The sequence below is a fragment of the Contarinia nasturtii genome, unplaced genomic scaffold (genome assembly GCF_009176525.2).
Source record: "Contarinia nasturtii isolate CC-2019 unplaced genomic scaffold, AAFC_CNas_1.1 Cnas_scaffold_3175, whole genome shotgun sequence".
In the NCBI taxonomy this organism is placed as follows: Eukaryota; Metazoa; Arthropoda; class Insecta; order Diptera; family Cecidomyiidae; genus Contarinia; species Contarinia nasturtii.
This window is the reverse complement of record NW_022200487.1, coordinates 1,009,597-1,029,945: the sequence shown is the minus strand read 5'-3', so window position 1 is coordinate 1,029,945 and position 20,349 is coordinate 1,009,597. Positions and strand designations below refer to the sequence as shown.

Here is a 20,349-nt window from a genome sequence, read left to right as displayed (position 1 = left end):
TCGAATTCGAAACATGTTTGAATGTGTACGACATTTGACAGTTGGTAGCTGTGTGTATTGGTGTGTATCATATCGAAGCCGATTTTTCTGATTACATTCAAAATGTGCTTCGTAAACATTGCATCGTATCAATTAATTTCTTTGAACAATGTATGAAATTATAATTCCGGCACCGAACTAAATAGGGATTTTTTCGCATCAAAATATTTTGAAGTTATTGTTAAGAATAAGGTAAGTAATTATGGTTAAGTTGCCATTGTGTTGAAAAAAAAAACAAAATTCAGTGATTAATAAATGGAATTCTTGTACATGAGATTCATTTTTTGTTTATCGTCATTTTAGCAACGGTTTAGTGTGTTTGGAACGTAACTGTAGAAGTCACTCGATGTCAAATGGAAAGATTCACAGTCCGTTTTGTGATAGTCTTTGTTTTCATTTCAAAATAAAAAAAAAACATTTTCATCGTTTTAATCAGGACACAGCGTTATATAGTATAAGAAGTTATTCATTTGAATTGTGATATGAGTGTGTTCTCATTTTTTGTTTGTAACAAATTGTGCTTTGCTTGTAAAAGGAATTCTTGAGAATTATGTGTGAGTGTTTATATTAGAGTATGAAACAATTTGTTTGTCGTCATTTTTGGCTAACATTTGTTCCAATGATTTTGTTTGTTCGATGTTAAACGGATAAATTCACTGTTGGTTTTGAGATTGTCTCTGTTGTTATTTCAAAATAAGAAAGCATTCATAAAATTGACGGTGAATATTCCAACAAAATTTTCATCTGCGGAATATTGGAAAACATTTCATCATTTGAATCAGAATCATAGATTCTGACCAGGGGGTCCAGGGTACAAAATACCCCCCCCTGAGCAACGAATTTACCCCCTCTGTGATTTTGAAAGTACCCACTCCCATTTTTATTTTCGAGCAAAAATTATTCCGATTTGCTGAGGTTTTTCAAAAATTCAATTTTCATATTCGAATGTCCGACTAAACAAAATTTATTTATTCGCCGTAGACAAAACAATTAAGTCCGGTCAACTGTTTGATTATTTAATTGATTAAGTTCGATCAACTATATTGTTTATGTCTCAGTTTTTGCACATCTGCATTTTCGAATCAAATTATTATCGGCGATTGATATGATTACTCCAAAGAATTTAAATTCATTGCGAACTCACCTCGAGTCTTGTATCTCTAATTGTATTTGTAAAACTTGTATCTTTAATTTTAATAAAATAATGTAATAATATTAGTGATTACTGGAATATGTCATAATAAAAATTTCAAATTTTTTTTCGGTCTCAACTTTTTTTCCGAAAGCAAATTTACACTGGATAGAATGGACTTTCAAAATTACCCCCCTTCAGATTTTCTCAAATTACCCCCCCCTTAAATCGTCAACTCCAGAATCTATGATCAGAATACAGAGTGACATCGTTGAGGTAAGAAGTGATTAATTTGAATTGTGATATAAGTGATTGTCATTTAAATTGTGATCTTATTTTATTCGTAATCTATGCTATTTTTGTTGCATTTTTTTTCTAAATTTGTGTCTATTTTTTATTTTCGAATAATTTAATCAGTTTTTTGAGAATGAACAGAAAAAGACATGGATGACGACGAGTTCGATGATAATCAACCAGAAGAAAGCAAATACGTTGTAATAAAATGTGGACTTCAAACAATCCTGCGACAACAACATGAACGGATTGAAAGAGTTGGAGAAGCTGTGACCAAAATGCTATTCGAGCGCAGTGTTCAAATGACAGAAGTGGCAGCATTGGCATCACTTTTTATTCTTTTTATTTTGAATGAAGCACTTGATAATGACGATCGTGCATTTTTTTTGAAACCACATCCAAGCCTGTTCATTGCCGATTGTTTCAGAGCGGTATTAAACCAACACGTTAACAATATTAATAGTCGATATCGGATATTGCCCGAGTTTCGTTTCATGGTAGAAAGAAACAGTGAAGAACAGTTCCGATGGCCAGATGATGAAAAGTTGGGAAATGGTTTGAGATATTTTTATAAACAATATATCACAAACATTCAAACCAATACCAACACATGGTGTGAAAAACGACTTGAGAATTTTTTTCGAATGCGTTGTTGGTATCGCAATCGATTCAACAATGGCTCAAGATTTGATAACATCGACATCAGAAATGCCAAAGAGTTTTCATATCGATTTAAGAATTTAACAAATGGTAATAATGTGGATCCACAACGCGTTGAAAAATTCAATATTTTAATGAGAGATTTGACTGAAATTGGATGGTCGGGAACAGTGAGTATGAAATTTTTCGCAAAATATCGTTGGTTTGAATCACTGTGGTTGTTCGGTCAAATGCAACGGCAAATAGAAGTGTATCACAGTCATGCCGAACAATGGAATACCATTCATGAAATGTTTCGTAACAATCCGAACTTTCAAGAGCCAACAATCAATCGACCACCAAAAATAAGCAGTTTTGCTCTTATACCATTATGCGACTACCATTTGAAAAACGTGCGATTGGACATTAAGGACTTGTATTATAAAATTGTAAACGAGCTTGATTTGGTGCCTTCTTTTCTCAATACGCGGACCAACCGGATGAATAAGAGAAATTTAAAGTACTACACCCAAACTGATCGATCAGGTCTATGGAATATGTTGTTCGATGTCGGTAAAATAAATAAATTGGGCAAATCGAAACCATTTCATCATCAGATTTTGACCGATAGTGTTTCAATATCCATAATGTACAAGAAACCACAGCGACAACAACGACCACAGCAAACAACCCAAGCGAATCGGGGGCCGGAAAAACTCATTGGCAAGAAATACATCATTGGAATCGATCCGAATGAAAAATCGTGGTTAACTGTAGTGCGTCGCAACATTCAAAAAACACCTGATGAGCCGGCTGTTGAGGTAAGATATTTTGAAATGTAATTTGAAATGGTTTTGAATAGAAACTCATAGTTTTTTGTATCATTTTGCATTTTGAAGGAAAACATTATAATACCAAACCAGCGTTTTCATTGGGAAACTCAGCAGAAAAAACGAGACAAAGAAGCGAAAAAGTTGGCTGGATGGTTTGATATCGAAGAGAAGGAACATCTCAAAACCTACCCATATCGTCCACCATCACCACGTAATTCAACATGGAAATCATACATTGAATATCGCATTAAAATGTTACGAAAAGGAATGGCAGCTTATGCGACGCGTGAATATGCACGACTGGATTTAGACCATTACATTCGCTCGACCAGAGTAAATGATCAAATCGCCGTGTGTGTGACAAACAACAAACCGTCGTTGGTTCAATTTGGTGCTTGGGCGATGAAACCCGATCGACCGTTTGGAATAAAAAAGCGTAAAAGATGTACGGGATCGCGTAAGTTTCGTGTGAGCATTAAGAAACTTGGACATTCAGAAGTTGAAATGCAAGATGAATGGGGAACATCACAAACATGCGCGAATTGTCAGGAACGTTTTCCAAGGCACACAAAAGATGATCGATTTAAAGTGTGCCACGATTGTAGAGCGAAAAAGATTGATGGCCTGCCAGATTCAGTCGCTGGACTGCCAGATATCATTGTGTCAACGGTCAACAGACGTGTTTTGAGAAGAAAACGTGCAATTATTAAGCGACAAATTATCGATGGCAATCGTGAGGCTGTGAACGAAAAACTTCGGACTGGGCGTTTAATGTCAAAGGTTAAAGTTACCTACAAAAATTGGCCATTAAATGTTGATGATGATGATGTTGTTCCACAAACAGTTACTTGGCACCGAGATATTGTTGCAGCAAAATGCATTATGCTCAAAGGTATGAATCAATTGGAAACAGAATATTCATTATTTAATGTATTTGCTTTAAATTACATAGGACTTTGCCGGATCTTTGATGTACCATTGCCAGTTTCATTGTTAAGACCGCCGGACTACAACAACAATGTCAACTAACAAACATCATCAATTAATCATACATTCAAAAAATTACATAAAATAAAATATTTTAACTAAGATGAACAGACTATATAAAGTCTTGTGGTCTAGTTGTACAATAGTACAACATTGTACGGAGGGGGAGTGCTCGTAGGTGAGTAAAGTTTTTAATTTAAAAAAAGTATTTTATACCCAGTTCAACTGATATTAATGGTTGTCTTTCCCTTTTTCCATGTTTTCACACCTGAATGTTCCACCATGCCAAACCTATGGAAATGACTGAAACTACACACGAATCTAACCCCGAAAACGACCGTCAATATGTGCTTCATTTGCCCTATCAATTGTTTGCTGGGTAGTCTATACAAGTTTCAATCGTTATTTTGTCAATAAAATCCGTAAATATTCTCCATATCGCTTCAAAACAAAACTTGTTTATTGTTATGCTGAATGTTGTTGAACCGCTGACAGCTGTCAATAGTATTTGTGTTTTGCATTAGACATTAAGGCCGGTTTCCATTTCAAACAAAATGTTCAAATAAAAGTAGAAAAATTGTTGTATTCATATTATATATTTTTTTTATGTTGATGAAAAATGGAAGAATATTTGAATTTTGATAAGAAATAGAAGAATATTTGAGTGAGAATGAATTATTATATTTCAATTCTGAGCAACGACAATTTTTTTGAAAAGTGGAAATATTCAAGCGTAATGAAAACTTGAATGTGTCAAATCTGTCAATCTGATAATAACTCCTATAATATTTGCAAAAAAATTACAATGAATAACTCCAACAACATTTCATTTCATTCTGTGAATAGTGCAATTCAAAAAGTTGCCTTATATGAAACGAAAACGGTAACTGTCTAGAATTTAGTATATAATAAAATATTTCATATTGCATTTTGTCTTTGCATTAATTTAGCGTTTATTATTGGTCGGAAGCAATGATAGAGAAACGAAATTTCGCTGCCTTGAAATTGATAGAACCGCCGGAAATGAATTAAAATTTCATGAATATCCCAATGAATACGATGCCAGAGGTATTCGTACACTTGTCGGCACGCTTGGTCAATGCAAGGTAAAGATTTTTAGATGTACTCAAATATTTGCAACTATGAAATCAAAATTGTTTTTTTCTCGTACAGAAAATTAGTGCGTATGGTGTATTGGGATTTATTCGTTTTATGGAAAGTTATTATATGATTTTGGTGACAAAGCGAACAAAATGTGCTGTAATTGGAAAACACATTGTCTATACAATTAAAGATACTGTGATGATACGTGTGTGTGAGCCATCTGTAAAACAAACACACCCACTAGAACAGCGTTATCAGCGAATGTTTACGAATATTGATTTAAATAGTAATTTTTACTTCAGTTATAGCTATGATTTAACACGAACGCTTCAGCATAATTTATCAGCGCCGCGTTTCATTGGAAATGCTGACATTGAACGTGAGGATCCATTACCTGATTGGAATCTTTACGTAAGAAATTCAAATTTTTAAATAGCTATATATGTATTTGATTTTATTTACTATTCTAGAAAAACAAACGAAATGAAAAAGTAGAGTTTGCCATTCGAGGTGTCTCTCGGAAAAGATTTGTTTGGAATGCGTAAGTTTTATAGTCAATTATACAAAATGGTTCACGAATCAAAATTATTTTGGCTTTTCATTATAGGTATCTCTTGAAACCGATGTCTGTGATATTGAATCGAGATTGGCTTTTAGAAGTGATTCACGGTTTTGTTTCACAATCAAGTATTAGCATATTTGGTCGTTCGGTGTATGTTTGTTTGATTGCACGACGAAGTACATGCTTTGCAGGAACCCGCTTTTTAAAACGAGGTGCCAATTTTGCTGGCGATGTCGCAAATGAAGTAGAATCAGAACAACTTCTTGAAGATGGCTCGCGAATGTGCAGTTTTACCCAAATGAGAGGCTCAATACCATCTCACTGGTCACAAGATATCAGTAAAATGGTACCAAAGCCACCAATATCACTAGATTTATCTGATCCATATGCAACGACCCCAGGAAAGCACTACAGTCGTTTGCTATTTCATTTTGGTGCGCCGATTATCGTTTTGAATCTTGTGAAAAAACGTGAAAAACGTAGACATGAAAGCATTTTAACGGAAGACATGACAAAATCCATCAATTATCTTAATCAGTTCCTACCACCACAGCACCGAATCAAATACCACCATTTCGATATGGCGAAAAAGAGTCACGGCGGAAATGTGATGAGCAGTTTGGCTAAATTTGCCGAAAATTTTGTACAAAAAACTGGCCTCTTCTTCAAAGATTCAAATGATATTTCTTTCCAAACGGGCATCGTTCGAGTGAATTGTGTCGATTGTTTAGATAGAACGAATACAGCACAGTTTGCGATCGGAAAAACAGCATTAGCACATCAACTTCATCGACTTGGATTATTAAAAGCACCACCAAAATTGGAATTTGATTCAGATTGCGTTACTATGCTTGAGAGTTTGTATGAAGGTAATTTCACGTTATTCTTTATCTTCCGTTTGCGAAAGTTTCCAATGTATTTTTGTCTCATTTGAATAGACCATGGTGATACACTGGCATTGCAGTATGGAGGCTCTCAACTTGTCCATCGTATCAAAACATACCGAAAAACGGCCGCATGGACGTCACAAGGCAATGACTTTATGCAGGTATATTTCCCATTTTCTTTACCACTTTTCTCTCTATTAATTGGTTGTAATCAAATCAATTTTATCTTGGCAAAGACTCTCTCCCGCTACTATTCAAATACATTCAGCGACAATGAGAAACAACATTCAATGAATATTTTTTTGGGTTTTTTCATTCCATTGGAAAATAAAGGTAGATACGATATTATTTACATTTCAAAAACTGAAATCAGCAACATTAATGATCATTATTCATTTGAATATTCGCCAATATTTAGAAAATATTCCAATATGGGACCTATCAACCGATTACTTCATGCACAATTCAAAAAAAGATATCGAGTCCGAGATTCAAAGTCCAAAACCATTGACTGAATGGTGCAGTCCATTCATTTTAAAGCATTTGCCAAATTCAACAAGCGATAGCAATAAAATCGTCGATGAATTAATTCTCGTCCATTCGTCCGATCTCGATATTATCGATTACTATTCGAGCTATCACATTCCGTATAAGTGGACCACTTTTGAAGAAAATATCGCATTCACCATAAGTTTAATGGCCAGATGCTTCACACCTACATTTCGTACGAATTTCAGCCCATTTGTGCCAGCAACAAGACGTAGCGAAGGTCGCGGTATTTTGAAGAATCCATCGTTAACCGGTTCAACTGGATCTACGAATTCGAGCAGCTCCGAAGATGGCACAAGCTCCGAAGATGATTCGATTTTGGAAAGTTCATTCACACAGAATATATCAAGTGAAAGTGAAGCACTGCCACTACAACCACTAGGCTCACCATCATCAAAATATGTCACATTTGATACAATGTTTCCATCGATGAGAGAAGTTTATAAAACTAATTTAAAGCAACCAAACAAAAAAGATATGATTAAATATAAACAATACGCCAAAATGGGAATTGTTCTAATGTCGAGCATCACAATGAACACCTATAATCCGAAGAAGCCATTACAAAATCGACATAAACGAATGATTGATCTCGTTCCGCTTGATAGCAATAAAAATGATGATTATAAACAAGTGACACCGCCAAAAGTCAATGACAAATCGATCGATATCTATAAAAAATACACGGAATTACCAGATAATGTATATAATCGATCTCCTTCCACAAGCGATTTGAATATAATTCAAAAGTATTTCAGTCACTGTCAAAGTGAATAAAAATCGTTATGTCTTGTTATTTTCTTGTTTTGCTGTTTATTCAATAAAATTTCAATATATAAATTGGTACACTCTATTTCTTTTCTTCTCTTCTCGTTAGTAGCTTCGAACCTGGGGGGTGAATTAGAAAAGAAAAATACAAATAATGGAAATTAATCAATATGTAATGAATGATAATGGAAAAATAATTGAAAGAATGGATAGAAATCCTTCAGTAAAGGAATAGTAATTTATAAGTGATTATATCTTGCAACGTACCCATCGCAATAAAGCTTCGCGTTTGAGCGTGTCTTTGTCTAATCTGGTTGGATCCTTGATGAATTTATCGGCCTCTTCAACGCACCGCTCATCAACTCCAATCTTCTTATGGACAATGCATTCTCCATTTTCATTCAATTTCGTATGATTGATATCATCTGCGCTTGGTTCACCATATGGAAATGTAATGGGTTCAACTGAGACCAAATGTTTTACTTTCCACAACAGAGCATTATTTTCGGGAGTATTTTTAACGATTGCAACATCCTTCAACTGAATTGTGAAGAGAAAATAATGGGATTAAGGAAAACAGTCGACTATTATATCCAATATACATACATCATTGATTAATCCCAATTGAAATAGAATCTTACGTTCCCAATAGATTCGATGTTTCAAAGGTGCAAAACGTTGAACACGAAACAGTTTTGGCGGCTCTGGCAACTTTTCCGGCATTTCAAAGTTATCACTATACACAAAAAAAAGAAAATGTTCAATAAATTTATTCATTCACTTTTCTACATTGTAACATAACCTAAAAATTAGTATTTACCGTCCATAATATATAATTCCGTTTAATTGTTTGCCATTTCCAACTCTTTTATAGACGTGCTTTTTGTTCGGTTGTTGCCGACTCAACAAATTTCGAACAAACTGTTTCTGCAACTGAAATGGTGCCAAAAATGTTCGATTCATTTTTTCCAGCTAAGATTTTCTCACGTCTTTTCATCAACTATGAAAACTAAATAATAACTGGCATGTCAAAAAGACGAAACTTGGTAATGTGTCAAGAGGAAAATGTCAAAAACCTAACCACACAAATTACTCACTGACATAAGTCCGGTGCACGACTCAAAGGAATAAAGGTCTGGTTTTGTAATCCTATGATTAGGTTTCTTTTTGAGAGAGAAATGAGAATTCTTCAATTGAACACCACAAATTTATCACGCTATCAAAACTTGATACGCCATAGAATCAGTTTTTACTCAACGGAGGGATGTACAAATTTCACGGTTTGTATTGAAAAATTGATTGAATGAATATTTTCTTTATCAAATATTCACAAAACATTTCATTCACAGCAAACAAAACTGACCACCGAAATTAAACACAATATAGAGAATCATTGGCGTGATAAAATCAAACAAACTGGCTTTGACGAATCGAAACCCGACAATAAATATGTTGTTATTCCACAATTTCCGTATCCATCTGGACACTTACATCTTGGTCATGTTCGAGTTTATACCATTAGTGATGCAATCGCTAGATTCTATCGATTAAAAGGAAAAAATGTAATTGTTTTTCTTACGTTTCTTCAGCAATTCTGATTTGAAGATGAAATATTTTTTATATAGGTGCTTCATCCAATTGGATTTGATGCTTTTGGATTACCCGCTGAAAATGCAGCAATTGAAAGAAAAATTTCACCAGCCGAGTGGACCAAAGCAAATATTGAACACATGCGAAAACAATTGGTTCAACTCGGTGCTTCTTTTGATTGGAAACGTGAATTGGTGACATGCGATTCAAAATATTACAAATGGACACAATGTAAGCATCGATTTGTTGTTTGTAATGATTAATTGTCCATTTTAAACGGAGCTCATTTTCCTGATAGGGATATTTTTGCAAATGTTAAAAAATGGTTTGGCCTATCAACGAAAAGCGTTCGTAAATTGGGATCCTGTTGATGGCACAGTACTTGCAAATGAACAAGTCGACGAAAATTGTTGTTCTTGGCGATCTGGTGCTAAAGTTGAAAAAAAACTGCTCAAACAATGGTTCTTGCGGACAACAAATTTTGCTAAAGATTTATATGACGGTTTAGATAATGAAACGCTTGAAGATTGGGACGATGTTATAAAAATGCAGAAAAATTGGTTTGGTAAACCTACTGGCTATAAGTTTCAATTAGATTTATTCTATGTAAATAGTGAAAATCAAGAAATGGAATCAATTGATGTGTGGACCACAATGCCAGAACAAATGTTAAATCCCGGCTTTATAGCCATCAAATCCAATCACTTTTTAAGCCAACACATACAAAGCAGTCGTGTGTTGGATGTTACTGTGAAAAATCCCTTCAAAGAAGGTGCTTTGATACCATTGGTTGTTTGTGATGAGCTCGAATATCAACCACATTGTGAAACATATATTGGATTGCCAGCAGTAAATGAAATTGATCGAAATTTAACCGATAAATTGTGGATAAGTTATGAGAATCTAGCGCCGGACGAGAAAAATCGCGAAAGTATTTTGAAAAAAGCTAAAAGTAAACAAATCGGCGGATATCCGGTTAGTCCCCACTTTACGGATTGGTTAATTTCACGGCAACGCTTCTGGGGGTGTCCAGTACCTATAATTCATTGTGAAAAATGTGGTTCAATTCCAGTACCCGATTCATCTCTGCCAGTTCATTTGCCAGAGGCTACATTCGATGAAATTGGAAAACCAATTCCGTTGAGTATGCGAAGCGATTGGTATACAACCAAGTGTCATAAGTGTGGAAATTTAAATGCCAAACGGGAAACTGATACGTTTGATACATTTGTCGATAGCTCATGGTACTTTTTAAGATATTTAAATCCAGACAATGCCAAGGTAAGGTTTGCCTATAAAATATGATTTTTATTAAATTCTTCTTCATTTTCGAATATACCGCTTGCTTCAGGTAATTTTTGATAAGTCTTTGGCCAAAGAAGTAATGCCTGTAGATATGTACATTGGTGGAATTGGTAAGACACTTTTGAATTTTTTTGATGTAACACTCATTCAAATTTGAAACGATTTCTTGTATATTCCAGAGCATGCTGTCTTGCATTTGTATATGGCACGATTTTTCATGCATTTTTTTAAAAAAGCTGGATATGTTACCTGTGCTGAACCCTTCAAACGTTTAGTCGTCCAAGGTATGATAAATGGTCGTACATTTTGTACTCAGGATGGACGCCATATTAAAGAAGAAGAAGTCAACATTTTGAACGAAAAGCAAAATCGAGCTGAAGAAACTGTGACCGGGATGAAAGTTCATATGGAATGGGAAAAAATGTCAAAATCCAAGAAGAATGGTGTTGATCCAACAGAACTTTTCAATGAATATAGTGTGGATTCTATTCGATTAATAATGCTTGCTGATGTTTTACCACGAAGTGCACGCAACTGGTCAAAAGACAGTAAGTTAAAAATAAATGAATCACACATTTAAAATCTGAATAATATTTGAAGTTTTTTTACAGCATTCCCCGGTATATTAAAATGGCAACAAAACATATGGCTGTGTTTGAATGAATTTAATATGGCACGAACTGATGATTCAATTATCAAACCGGAGAATATCACTGATAATGACGATGAGGCGCTTAAGCTATTTGAATTAAGAAATTATTGCGTTTCTAAGGCTGGTTACTTTTACTCAAATGCACATTTTAGCTCGGCAATCAAAATATGCCAAGAACTTACTGATGAATTAAGGGTAAATCGAATTAATTATGTGGAATTGAAAATATTCGATAACCAAACGTTTAAATCCCACAGAAATTCCCAAAGCCACTTAAAAAGTATAATCCGCAATATGAACGCGCATTGGCTGACCTATTTATTATGTTTTCACCGATTGCACCGTTGTTTGCGTCTGAATGTTGGTCAAAATTCCTATCCGTACCCAATCGTGTTGATGTCGATGGAATGCATCTTAAGTGGGACAAAGATGCTTTGGACCAACACTGGCCCACTGTTGATGAGAATATTAATGATATTTATGTCCTTAAAGTAAGATTATTTCAAGAATATTATATATTTATCATATATAACTATGTGATATTTTTTTTAGATAAATAGTTCCAAAACAATATTTCATCGAACGGAAAACGATCCAGAAACGATAACAGAACAATTCCTCATGCAAAAAGCAAACGAAATGACATCCTTCACAGAGCTGCTTAAAACGCATAAAATCAAACGGAAAAGTTTCACCTCTGGAACAGATAAATGTACGACACTCGTAATTCATACCGAGAAAAAGATAAAAGACAAAAAAAAGAAGCAAAAAATTCATTTGGATAGCGAAGCTATTCAATAGTTTTTTGTTTTTGATCAAATTAAAAAAAAATTCTTTGTTCTAGCCCTTTCTGTAAAAAAAAATAGAAATAATAAAAAAGTGTACACTTTTTGATTTTACATTGTCAAGTTGCTTTCTTTTAACTTATTCTTTTCGATATTCTTCTCGAAAAAGAGAATGTTAAAGCTGCAAAAAACTAAAACTCAATTATTATGTGAGAACAATCGAATAAATTGAAAAGTTCATGCATGGAATTACGTTTTGTTCTGGTTTTATTAAAAATGTACATAATAATAATAATAGTAAATAATTATTAAAATAATGTTCATTTTATATTTATTTTACCGTCGAATTTAAATCAAACATCAATTGTTCGATGTATGCATCCATTTGAGCATAATCTAGTAGAGTCGCTTTAACAATATCAAGTAACATGCCCGACCACATGGTTTCTAATTTTTGTAGTTTCTCAACGGCATTGTAGGTATTTTCAACCATTGTCGATAAACATTGTCGACCACGGTTTCGAAATTCACTTTCCTGAACGAATGGATTCGATGTATTCGGTGTCAATTTGCACTGGAGCGCCTCTTTTCCAACTACAGTACGCAATGATAAATCAGCGCTCATCAACCATTGTTTGGGTTTGATTTTTTCAACGTTTGTGCATGATTCTTCCAAATTCAGTCGTAATAGCAGTGGTTCAATGGTTGATTCAGGCAATGACCACAGCACCAAATTCGACAAACCTTCAAAAAAATGTTGTGCTGCATCAATTTCTTCCTTTGTAATCTCCTGATCGTTAATTATTTTTAAGCCCCAATGCGATAGACGATAGACTGCATATTGACGCCAATCTTTTGAACTAATCGGATTTCCTTCGGCATCGATATATAACGATTTTAAACCTTGAAGTTCAGCCAATGCATTCAATTGCCCGAAAAATTGTATATTTGTTTCACGAAATGCATAATTTTCGGCATTTGGAAAGCGATTTTTTATCTTTCCGAAAATCGTAGCAACATTATTGAAATTTGCATAACTAAATTTCAATGTATGTACATCATTGGCTTTTTGCGCATTCCATTGGCGATCTATAAATTTAATCGCTCCACTTCCATAAACATTTAAATATCGGCCAGATATTTCAATCAAGTAGTCACCTCCTTGTTCCCGTTCACGATCCAACTGTTTTGGTGGTTTTGGTGTCTGTGATATAATCGTTGCTGGCACCGGAGAAATCAGATTTATCACTTTGGCTGTTTGCGAACGTTGTAACATTGTATGTTGTTGACACGACCTTTTTATTATACTTTTTGTACGATGAAGTGAGGTTTTTTCAGATGCAATATTATTAACGGTGTTCTCGAGGGTACCTGTGCCAGCAAGCGCATCTTTATCAATTGTTTCATTTGCAATAGTAGTATTATTTGCGGACTCGTCGATTTCAAGGTTATCAGCAATATCGGTTGTATTGGCGGGTTTTATTTCTGACATATTTGCAACAACCTCTCTTTCATTTTCACAAATCGGATGATTCACATCCGATTTGGCTATAAAATTACTATCAACTATTGCCTTTTCAGTTTCACACTCTTTAACCATTCGGGATAAGTCTTCCGTGGATTTTTTTACATTGTCTTCATTTTCAGAGATGAAATGACTTGATGCTGAATCAACGTTAACCCCAATACTTGATGCAGATGCATTAAGTGATGCATCAATGAGCACACTTTCCGAAGCAATGGGTGTAATGGGTGGTAATCGAAATTCATTTGTTGCGTTTGAACTATTATTATCCTGCGATAAGGATCGTTTCATTTTCACTGATTTTCGTAGATTTTTTCGTATCGTTTGTGCTTTTTGTCGTATCAATTTTCTATCAATAATTACATTTTCCGATAAGTTGCTCTCAACATCGCCGCCGCATTCGTTTGTTATAGTCCTTGGAATGGTAGTGCTGTTTATCGGCTTTTGATGATTATGGTTGGATAACTTTTGCGGTTGTTGTGAGCGCAGTAATTCCCAGTTTGTACGTGCATTTGATATAATCTCTTCTCGTCGAATATCACTACTTAGCTCAGATGGATTTGAGTCGTATAGTTCTTTATTTTTACGCCATTCCATTGCGGCACGTCGAACCTGATCAGTAATATGCATTTGATTGAATGAAGTCAAACGTTTTAAATACGATACCAAAAATGATATGCAATCACCGCCCAACGATATGGGATTATTTTCAATCGTAATTTCACGTAGATTCATTAATTTTCTCAAGCACGATAAATGTGCCACTTTTTCAATTTCATTGTGACACATCCACAATCGTTCCAATGCTTGTAAATCGTCAAAACCATTAATTTTCTTGATACGATTACGTTTAATATTTAATTCTTTTAATTGCGTCAATCCTTTGAAATCGTCGTCGTGTATTTGTCGCAAATTGTTGGCGGCCAAATTGAGGCTTTTTAATTGTTGAAGTTGACAAATTTTTTGTGTTATCGATGATATTTTATTGCCATGCAAATCAAGTACACGCAATGTCATCTTAACTCCGATGACACCAGAGATGTCGGTTATTCGATTTTTGCCCAGCAACAATACGGTTAAACTTGTTAATCCATCCAGGCATGAAATACGATCTATTTGATTATCTGTAAGGTCCAAAAACACTAAATTCTGTAAACATTGTGCAAATACACTGAACGGATCATTTTTTATCATTAACATTTCGGTTGGTGGTTGTAGTTCTATATCATGCGTTGTTGAATCACTGCTAATGCTCGAACCTAACGCAAGTTGTTTGCAAGCCACATTACCATTGCCATTGTAGCGGTTTTGAATCAATCGACCGAGATGCTTTGAGTAACTGTTGACAACACTATTTGCCCTTTTGAGCACGTATTTTTCTTTGGAATGTAGAAGCGCTGATTTTGGTACAAGGGAATTTTTCGTCGTTGTCGTCGTACTATTTTCTCGTATGAGTGTTGCATTACGGTGATTTGGGTCAATAGTTTTGGTTGTTCGATTCCGACTGATTGCGTTTGAATTTATGGAAAAATTACGTGACAATGTACGAGATGTTGATGATGATGGTGACGACGGTTTCTGTATTGATTGTGCACGCAATAAATGTTGACCAGAGGCATTGTTGTTGCTTCCGTTACCATAACCATTTATCGTTGCTTTCGTCGAAAACTTTTTCGGTTGTTTGTGCTCTAAATTTGTAGTCGATTTTTTCGCAAATTCAATGGCGGTAATAAGTGATGAACTATCACTGTCTACATGATTATTATCATTATTATTATTACTATTACTACTATTGGAAGCAGGTACACAGATACTATTGATTAGATTATGCTGAAGTGATAACAAACGTAAATTTGGCTCATCAACTATTAGGGGAAGAGTGGCTAAGCCTCTACGATCCAAATTTATTCGGTCGGGAAATTTTTCCTTTTCTTTTGTTGTTCTTTGTATACGCCAAAATCCATGCTGAACACTACTTTTTGCTGTTGAATTCGATGTGGTGAAGGCTGTGCCGTTGTGCACCGTTGTTGTCGATGGCGATGTTTTGACAGCCACACTGCCATTTTCGTTTGTTTCAAAGCGTTTACCACTACTATTGATGTTACAATCCAAAGCACGATTGGTATTTTTTATCAATTGTTGCTTTGACTTTGATTCGACACCACTTTTACGCTGATGATGATTCTCACTTATCAATGTATTCAAATATCGTAAATTTAATGTACTGTAGGAACGTTGTAGAAAACGACTTGTGGAATTTTTGTTGCGACGTGGTACAACTGATTCGATTTTCAATGGTGAGGCTGATGGAAGCACAACATCGGCGTTTACATTCAACAAATTTATTTGTTCACTGACTGCTGATTTTCCACGATTTTTCGCTGGCATTTGCATAAGAACCAGAAATGCGCACTGCTGCATTTATGGAGCAAATCGGGGTTAGAAAGCAAGAAAAGAGAGAAAAATGAACAAAAAATATATAATAAAAACATGCCATCAAACATTTGAGCAAATATTCAAAATGATTTTTAAAAATGGATTTCTTTCTTTTGAACGATATAGCAGCGTACAAGTGAAAATTGAAAGCAGTCCTTACCAATGATTTTTCTTTCTGCAGTCACACTACACATACACATAAAGACAGAATGTCGAGAAAAAATGAGAAAAACGAAACGTACAATCGCAGCGTTTACCCGAACAAACAAATTCTCAATGCAAATAACCCGTCGAATCTTTAACCGCTTTTGTTCACGTTTAACAACTTCAAAGAAGGTTTGTGTGCATGTTGGATTTTCTTTACATTTTTCTGTGCTTCTTTTCTTTTCTGACAACGATTTTCGAAACCCGGATGTTAAAAGTGTGCTTTTTTGTTGTTTCAACTTTTTTAGTTTCGATTATGTGCAATTTGATTCAGATTTTTAACATTCCAAAAGAAACCAAATGTTCCATTTGTTTTTCCACTCTTTTGTAACTGCATACCAAACGCCACTCGTTTATTTCATTCACTCTTTACTCTCTCTCTCACTCTCTATTTCGGTTTCTCTATCATTCGACTTTTAAAACAGATTTAAAGACGCTGTCCTTTTTTCTTTGCTCGAATATACATATATATATATTTCATTGAAAACTTGTTGCACTTTCCACTAGAATGAATTTCATCGGTACGGTAAATATGATGTAAGGCTTGGGGTCTTTTTTCTTCTACTTTCGTTCACATAGTTTGCGATTATTTCCACTTAATTTCATATTACTATCAACGAACAATGATTTCAAGAACAAAAACGTGATGGTAAAGACAATGTTCTGTTTTACAAACAGAAGTGAAAATATGAAAATAATGTTCTCGAAATTCTTAAGAATGTATATCCTTTTTTTTCTCAGATTTACTCATTTATGTAAATCGGGTGATTCAAGAATTTTGTGCGATTCACTTGACAATGAAAAGTATTGAAGACTGACTTCGTTCTTCGTAATGGTCCGCTTCGTTGCTTTCGCTATTGCGAAAAAGGGAACATTTATGTTGACAACTGACGCTCATATAATATTTGTAAGCGCGAATAAATTCCATGAAAATGCCCGACGATGGCAACAATGTCGACGTGTTATATGTGTGTTCTTTTGGTTTCTGAAAATCACAGGTAGAAAGGTTGTCGTTTGAAACCAAGCACAATAAATAAACCGAACTTAAGGAAAAACAGTATCGTTGCTGTTGGCAAAAAGCAGCAAATTTTCGATTCATTCATTCAGTCTCAACGACCGTTATACAAACACACAAATACACACATTGCACATTTATTATGATATTTTCTAAACTAATTTTCCTGAGTAGTTATTTATAATGTAAATATTTATTCGTCGGGAAAAACTTCAAACCGAAATGTGTGCCTGTGTTTGGCTACAAAACGCACACAAACAACCAATTTATCTATAGATACACACACACATATACAAATACGATTGCATGCGAACAACAACATTAGACAAATTTCAAATATTCTTGAGAGCCAGCGAATGTGTATAAGTATTATTTGAATGTGAAATTTTTGGATTTAGTTTTAGTGGTAAAATCAAAATTTCGATGGTTTTCAATGCTACTGCTACTCTATTATTTTTAGCTTTTATTACAATTCTGAATCACTCATTCATTTCACTATAGAGACTTTAACCTATGTATTTATGTATTTTCTATGTGTATTTTACGCCTGTCTTGTACTAGTAAAGTTGTTTGAGTTCTTGTTATCACTTGAGCTTGTTTATTGAGGTTAGGGTGTATTGCTATAGCAAAATTCACATAGTAATTGCTAATGTTATTTTATTGTATTTCTGCTTTTTTTATTCATTTGTTTCCCCTTTTAAACAATATGAACGAAGGAAAAAAGCAAAAACCGCACAATAGTAGTAGTTTCTTTTACATTAGTTACTTAGCGAGGGAAGCTTTATCGTTGAACTTTATCTATTGTTAGTATTCCAAACAAAAAAAAAAACGAATCTTTTATACGATATTCTTTTGTGTAATGAATAGCAATTTTGGTGTAGTTTTCATTTTTATCGATTTTCGAAATTGTTGTTTGTATCGATATACTTGTAGATTATTTATACAAAGAAATTTTTTGAAAAAAAAAAAACTTCCATCAGTCTTCGACAATCAGCATGTTTGATGACTTGATTTTTTTCCTTTTTCTTGCAATTTGTAAACGAAAATTATACATCGTATTGATTTTGAGCATGAAAATCGGGTCAACGGTTATTCGAGGTTTTCGACAACAATCCGTGTTGAATGAAAGATAGATAGAAGGAGACTGAGAGAAGGAGAACGATAGAATTCGATTGAACAAATTGTGTATAAATAGCGATTACTCGCTGCTGAGAAATTGTATTGCTTGATGATTTGTTTGGCCAACAAATACACTCAATGTCGACTTTCAAGTTTGATTAGTTTCATGCCATGCATTTTGCAAAAGCGAAAATTGACACTACTCTACGATCGAAATTTCTCTAGTTAACCGGATTAGCCCGCTCTCTGTCATAATTCATTACATTTCAAAGCAAAAACTTTGGTGTATGCGTCAAACTATCAGCTGACATACGTCCTCAAGGAAAAAATTTAAGGGGGGGGGTAATTGAAAAAAATCGAGAGGGGTAAGCAAAAAAGTGAAGTGTATTTTGCGAAAAGTGTACCTTTTTCTTTTTTCTTTTTTTTTTGCTCCTCACTTTTTGGGCGAAAATCCCTAGCAAATTTAAAGAATTCTGTGAAAATTTTGAAGGGGTAACACCTCGTCAGGGGGGGGGGTAATCGGACCCCTCGGACCCCTGCTGAGGACGTATGTCAGCTGAGGTTCGAAATTTACAAGATAAAATGTTGGATAAATAACGTCTCGTCGACAACAAGTTTTCGAAACTAATTTCGTTAGCGCCCCTTACTTCTATTCACTCTCCTTTGTCTCTATTCCTGATGAGATGGATGATTTTGAGCATTGTACCAATTTTCAATGTTTATCAATTTCATTAGCTTTTCAATGTAAAAATAAACCAAAACAGTTGGTGGCACTTGCACATAAGTTTAGCACAGATGTGACTCAGTCATGCGAGTTAACACCTTCTCTCTTGAATTAGCATGCATTTTAAAATTATTAAATCGTGATTGAAGCTCATTTTCATGAGATTGCATGTCAAACAAAAACACAAACACATACACAGTTTTAATGAATGTGAATTTCACTTTGCAACAAGTCTTCAAAAGTAGATTAAGATTGCAACATTTGAGTAATAATAATAACGATTCCATTCTTATGAAGCCTTCAACGTCTAGATCTAGCTTAAAGCTTGTAAATTAAATTAAATTTATATATGTCCCACTGAAATTTGCACAAACTACAGCGTTTATTGCGCGGCATTAAAAAACCAAAAATGTAAACCAATGCACATAGGAGACTTAACGGGACTCCTACTCTACTGTCAAACACAAACCATTCAATTATATTCATTCGCAATATCCTACAAATTGGATTTACGAAAAAGTGTCTCAAATGGTTTTGGCGAGCTAAGTTCAAAACAAATTGTGCATGTGTCTAAAGATGAACCAATCTCTCTTCGAACCATGTATCGTGTTTCATGGACTTAGTATGAAAATGAGGATTCTAGAAAAAGCAAAAAGTACGGTCGTATTCCCAATTTAAATGCTCAAACCCTTCAAAACTGTCACCGAGTGCCAAAACAGGGATGGTCAAGTAAAAATTCATTCTTGGTGATTCTTATGGTTACACATCCAAATTTGGATTAAAACAATAGAATTAGACACTATCGTTAGTAATCAGCAAAATAAGTTTCGAAAAAATTCCAAAGGGTTTCTGAAATTGGGTGTTTACTTCACCTCATAGCATGTTGCACTGAAAAAATCATCATTTTGGACAATGAAACATTCATCGCCAAATCGAACCATGAATCAAGTGCAAGTGGTTTCTTTTGCATTGATTATATTAGGGCACTACTATATAAGTCTAGAGACGTCAACAACCCAAACTTTGATAAACGGGTGTTTGTATGGTAGGATCTTCTTTGGAAGGTGTTTTAGAGCCATTATTCGAGAATTTGGTGCTGAAACGTAAGGTAAAACCTCCATTACATGCTCCATTATCAACCAATTATTGTTGAAATCGATAGAATTCATTGAGAACTATCTGATTTAAGACAAAATTTTG

General features: G+C 34.5%; 5 protein-coding genes across 8 annotated transcripts; 3 read left to right on the top strand and 2 right to left on the bottom strand.

The window, feature by feature from the left end:
• Positions 1-1,408: 1,408 nt before the first annotated feature.
• LOC116349938 lies at positions 1,409-4,518 on the top strand. 4 transcript variants are annotated; one of them, XM_031781607.1, is made up of 5 exons: positions 1,409-1,447; positions 1,589-2,925; positions 3,004-3,829; positions 3,890-4,102; positions 4,308-4,518. In XM_031781607.1, the coding sequence occupies exons 2-4, from the start codon at positions 1,615-1,617 to the stop codon at positions 3,964-3,966; spliced, it is 2,214 nt and encodes a 737-aa protein (XP_031637467.1). In that variant the 5' UTR covers positions 1,409-1,447; positions 1,589-1,614; the 3' UTR covers positions 3,967-4,102; positions 4,308-4,518. The 4 variants fall into 4 exon arrangements, with proteins under 4 accessions (XP_031637467.1, XP_031637464.1, XP_031637466.1 ...); XM_031781604.1 differs by having other exon boundaries at positions 3,004-4,102; XM_031781606.1 differs by having other exon boundaries at positions 3,004-4,518.
• Positions 4,519-4,704: 186 nt separating this feature from the next.
• Positions 4,705-7,872, top strand: LOC116349884 (polyphosphoinositide phosphatase). The gene is made up of 8 exons (XM_031781518.1): positions 4,705-4,807; positions 4,875-5,030; positions 5,098-5,439; positions 5,499-5,569; positions 5,636-6,459; positions 6,529-6,638; positions 6,714-6,810; positions 6,896-7,872. Exons 1-8 carry the CDS (start codon positions 4,730-4,732, stop codon positions 7,801-7,803), a joined length of 2,586 nt encoding a protein of 861 aa, XP_031637378.1. The 5' UTR covers positions 4,705-4,729; the 3' UTR covers positions 7,804-7,872.
• LOC116349885 lies at positions 7,815-8,815 on the bottom strand. Its single transcript, XM_031781519.1, has 4 exons — positions 8,615-8,815; positions 8,401-8,530; positions 8,062-8,334; positions 7,815-7,914 (listed from the first exon to the last, which is right to left on the bottom strand). The coding sequence occupies exons 1-4, from the start codon at positions 8,755-8,757 to the stop codon at positions 7,900-7,902; spliced, it is 561 nt and encodes a 186-aa protein (XP_031637379.1). The 5' UTR covers positions 8,758-8,815; the 3' UTR covers positions 7,815-7,899.
• Positions 8,816-8,883: 68 nt separating this feature from the next.
• LOC116349883 (probable leucine--tRNA ligase, mitochondrial) lies at positions 8,884-12,249 on the top strand. Its single transcript, XM_031781516.1, has 9 exons — positions 8,884-9,074; positions 9,144-9,356; positions 9,420-9,615; positions 9,683-10,665; positions 10,736-10,799; positions 10,869-11,237; positions 11,301-11,536; positions 11,599-11,832; positions 11,894-12,249. The coding sequence occupies exons 1-9, from the start codon at positions 8,946-8,948 to the stop codon at positions 12,140-12,142; spliced, it is 2,673 nt and encodes an 890-aa protein (XP_031637376.1). The 5' UTR covers positions 8,884-8,945; the 3' UTR covers positions 12,143-12,249.
• A 126-nt stretch (positions 12,250-12,375) lies between these two features.
• Positions 12,376-16,039, bottom strand: LOC116349845. Its single transcript, XM_031781446.1, has 2 exons — positions 12,467-16,039; positions 12,376-12,387 (listed from the first exon to the last, which is right to left on the bottom strand). The coding sequence occupies exons 1-2, from the start codon at positions 16,037-16,039 to the stop codon at positions 12,376-12,378; spliced, it is 3,585 nt and encodes a 1,194-aa protein (XP_031637306.1).
• Positions 16,040-20,349: the final 4,310 nt, after the last annotated feature.

What these genes read in the sequence shown, in the direction of transcription:
- LOC116349883 (XM_031781516.1), top strand. Translation starts at nt 8,946, where the DNA reads ATGATTAGGTTTCTTTTTGAGAGAGAAATGAGAATTCTTCAATTGAAC. An exon ending in AGGGATGTACAAATTTCACG is followed by an intron (nt 9,075 to 9,143) that starts GTTTGTATTGAA and finishes TTTCATTCACAG; the next exon opens with CAAACAAAACTGACCACCGA. An exon ending in ATATTACAAATGGACACAAT is followed by an intron (nt 9,616 to 9,682) that starts GTAAGCATCGAT and finishes TTTTCCTGATAG; the next exon opens with GGATATTTTTGCAAATGTTA.
- LOC116349885 (XM_031781519.1), bottom strand. Translation starts at nt 8,757, where the DNA reads ATGAATCGAACATTTTTGGCACCATTTCAGTTGCAGAAACAGTTTGTT. An exon ending in GGAATTATATATTATGGACG is followed by an intron (nt 8,531 to 8,614) that starts GTAAATACTAAT and finishes TTTTGTGTATAG; the next exon opens with TGATAACTTTGAAATGCCGG. An exon ending in AATTGGGATTAATCAATGAT is followed by an intron (nt 8,335 to 8,400) that starts GTATGTATATTG and finishes TTCACAATTCAG; the next exon opens with TTGAAGGATGTTGCAATCGT.
- LOC116349845 (XM_031781446.1), bottom strand. Translation starts at nt 16,039, where the DNA reads ATGCCAGCGAAAAATCGTGGAAAATCAGCAGTCAGTGAACAAATAAAT.
- LOC116349938 (XM_031781604.1), top strand. Translation starts at nt 1,615, where the DNA reads ATGGATGACGACGAGTTCGATGATAATCAACCAGAAGAAAGCAAATAC. An exon ending in CTGATGAGCCGGCTGTTGAG is followed by an intron (nt 2,926 to 3,003) that starts GTAAGATATTTT and finishes TGCATTTTGAAG; the next exon opens with GAAAACATTATAATACCAAA.
- LOC116349884 (XM_031781518.1), top strand. Translation starts at nt 4,730, where the DNA reads ATGAATAACTCCAACAACATTTCATTTCATTCTGTGAATAGTGCAATT. An exon ending in GCACGCTTGGTCAATGCAAG is followed by an intron (nt 5,031 to 5,097) that starts GTAAAGATTTTT and finishes TTTCTCGTACAG; the next exon opens with AAAATTAGTGCGTATGGTGT. An exon ending in AAAAGATTTGTTTGGAATGC is followed by an intron (nt 5,570 to 5,635) that starts GTAAGTTTTATA and finishes TTTTCATTATAG; the next exon opens with GTATCTCTTGAAACCGATGT.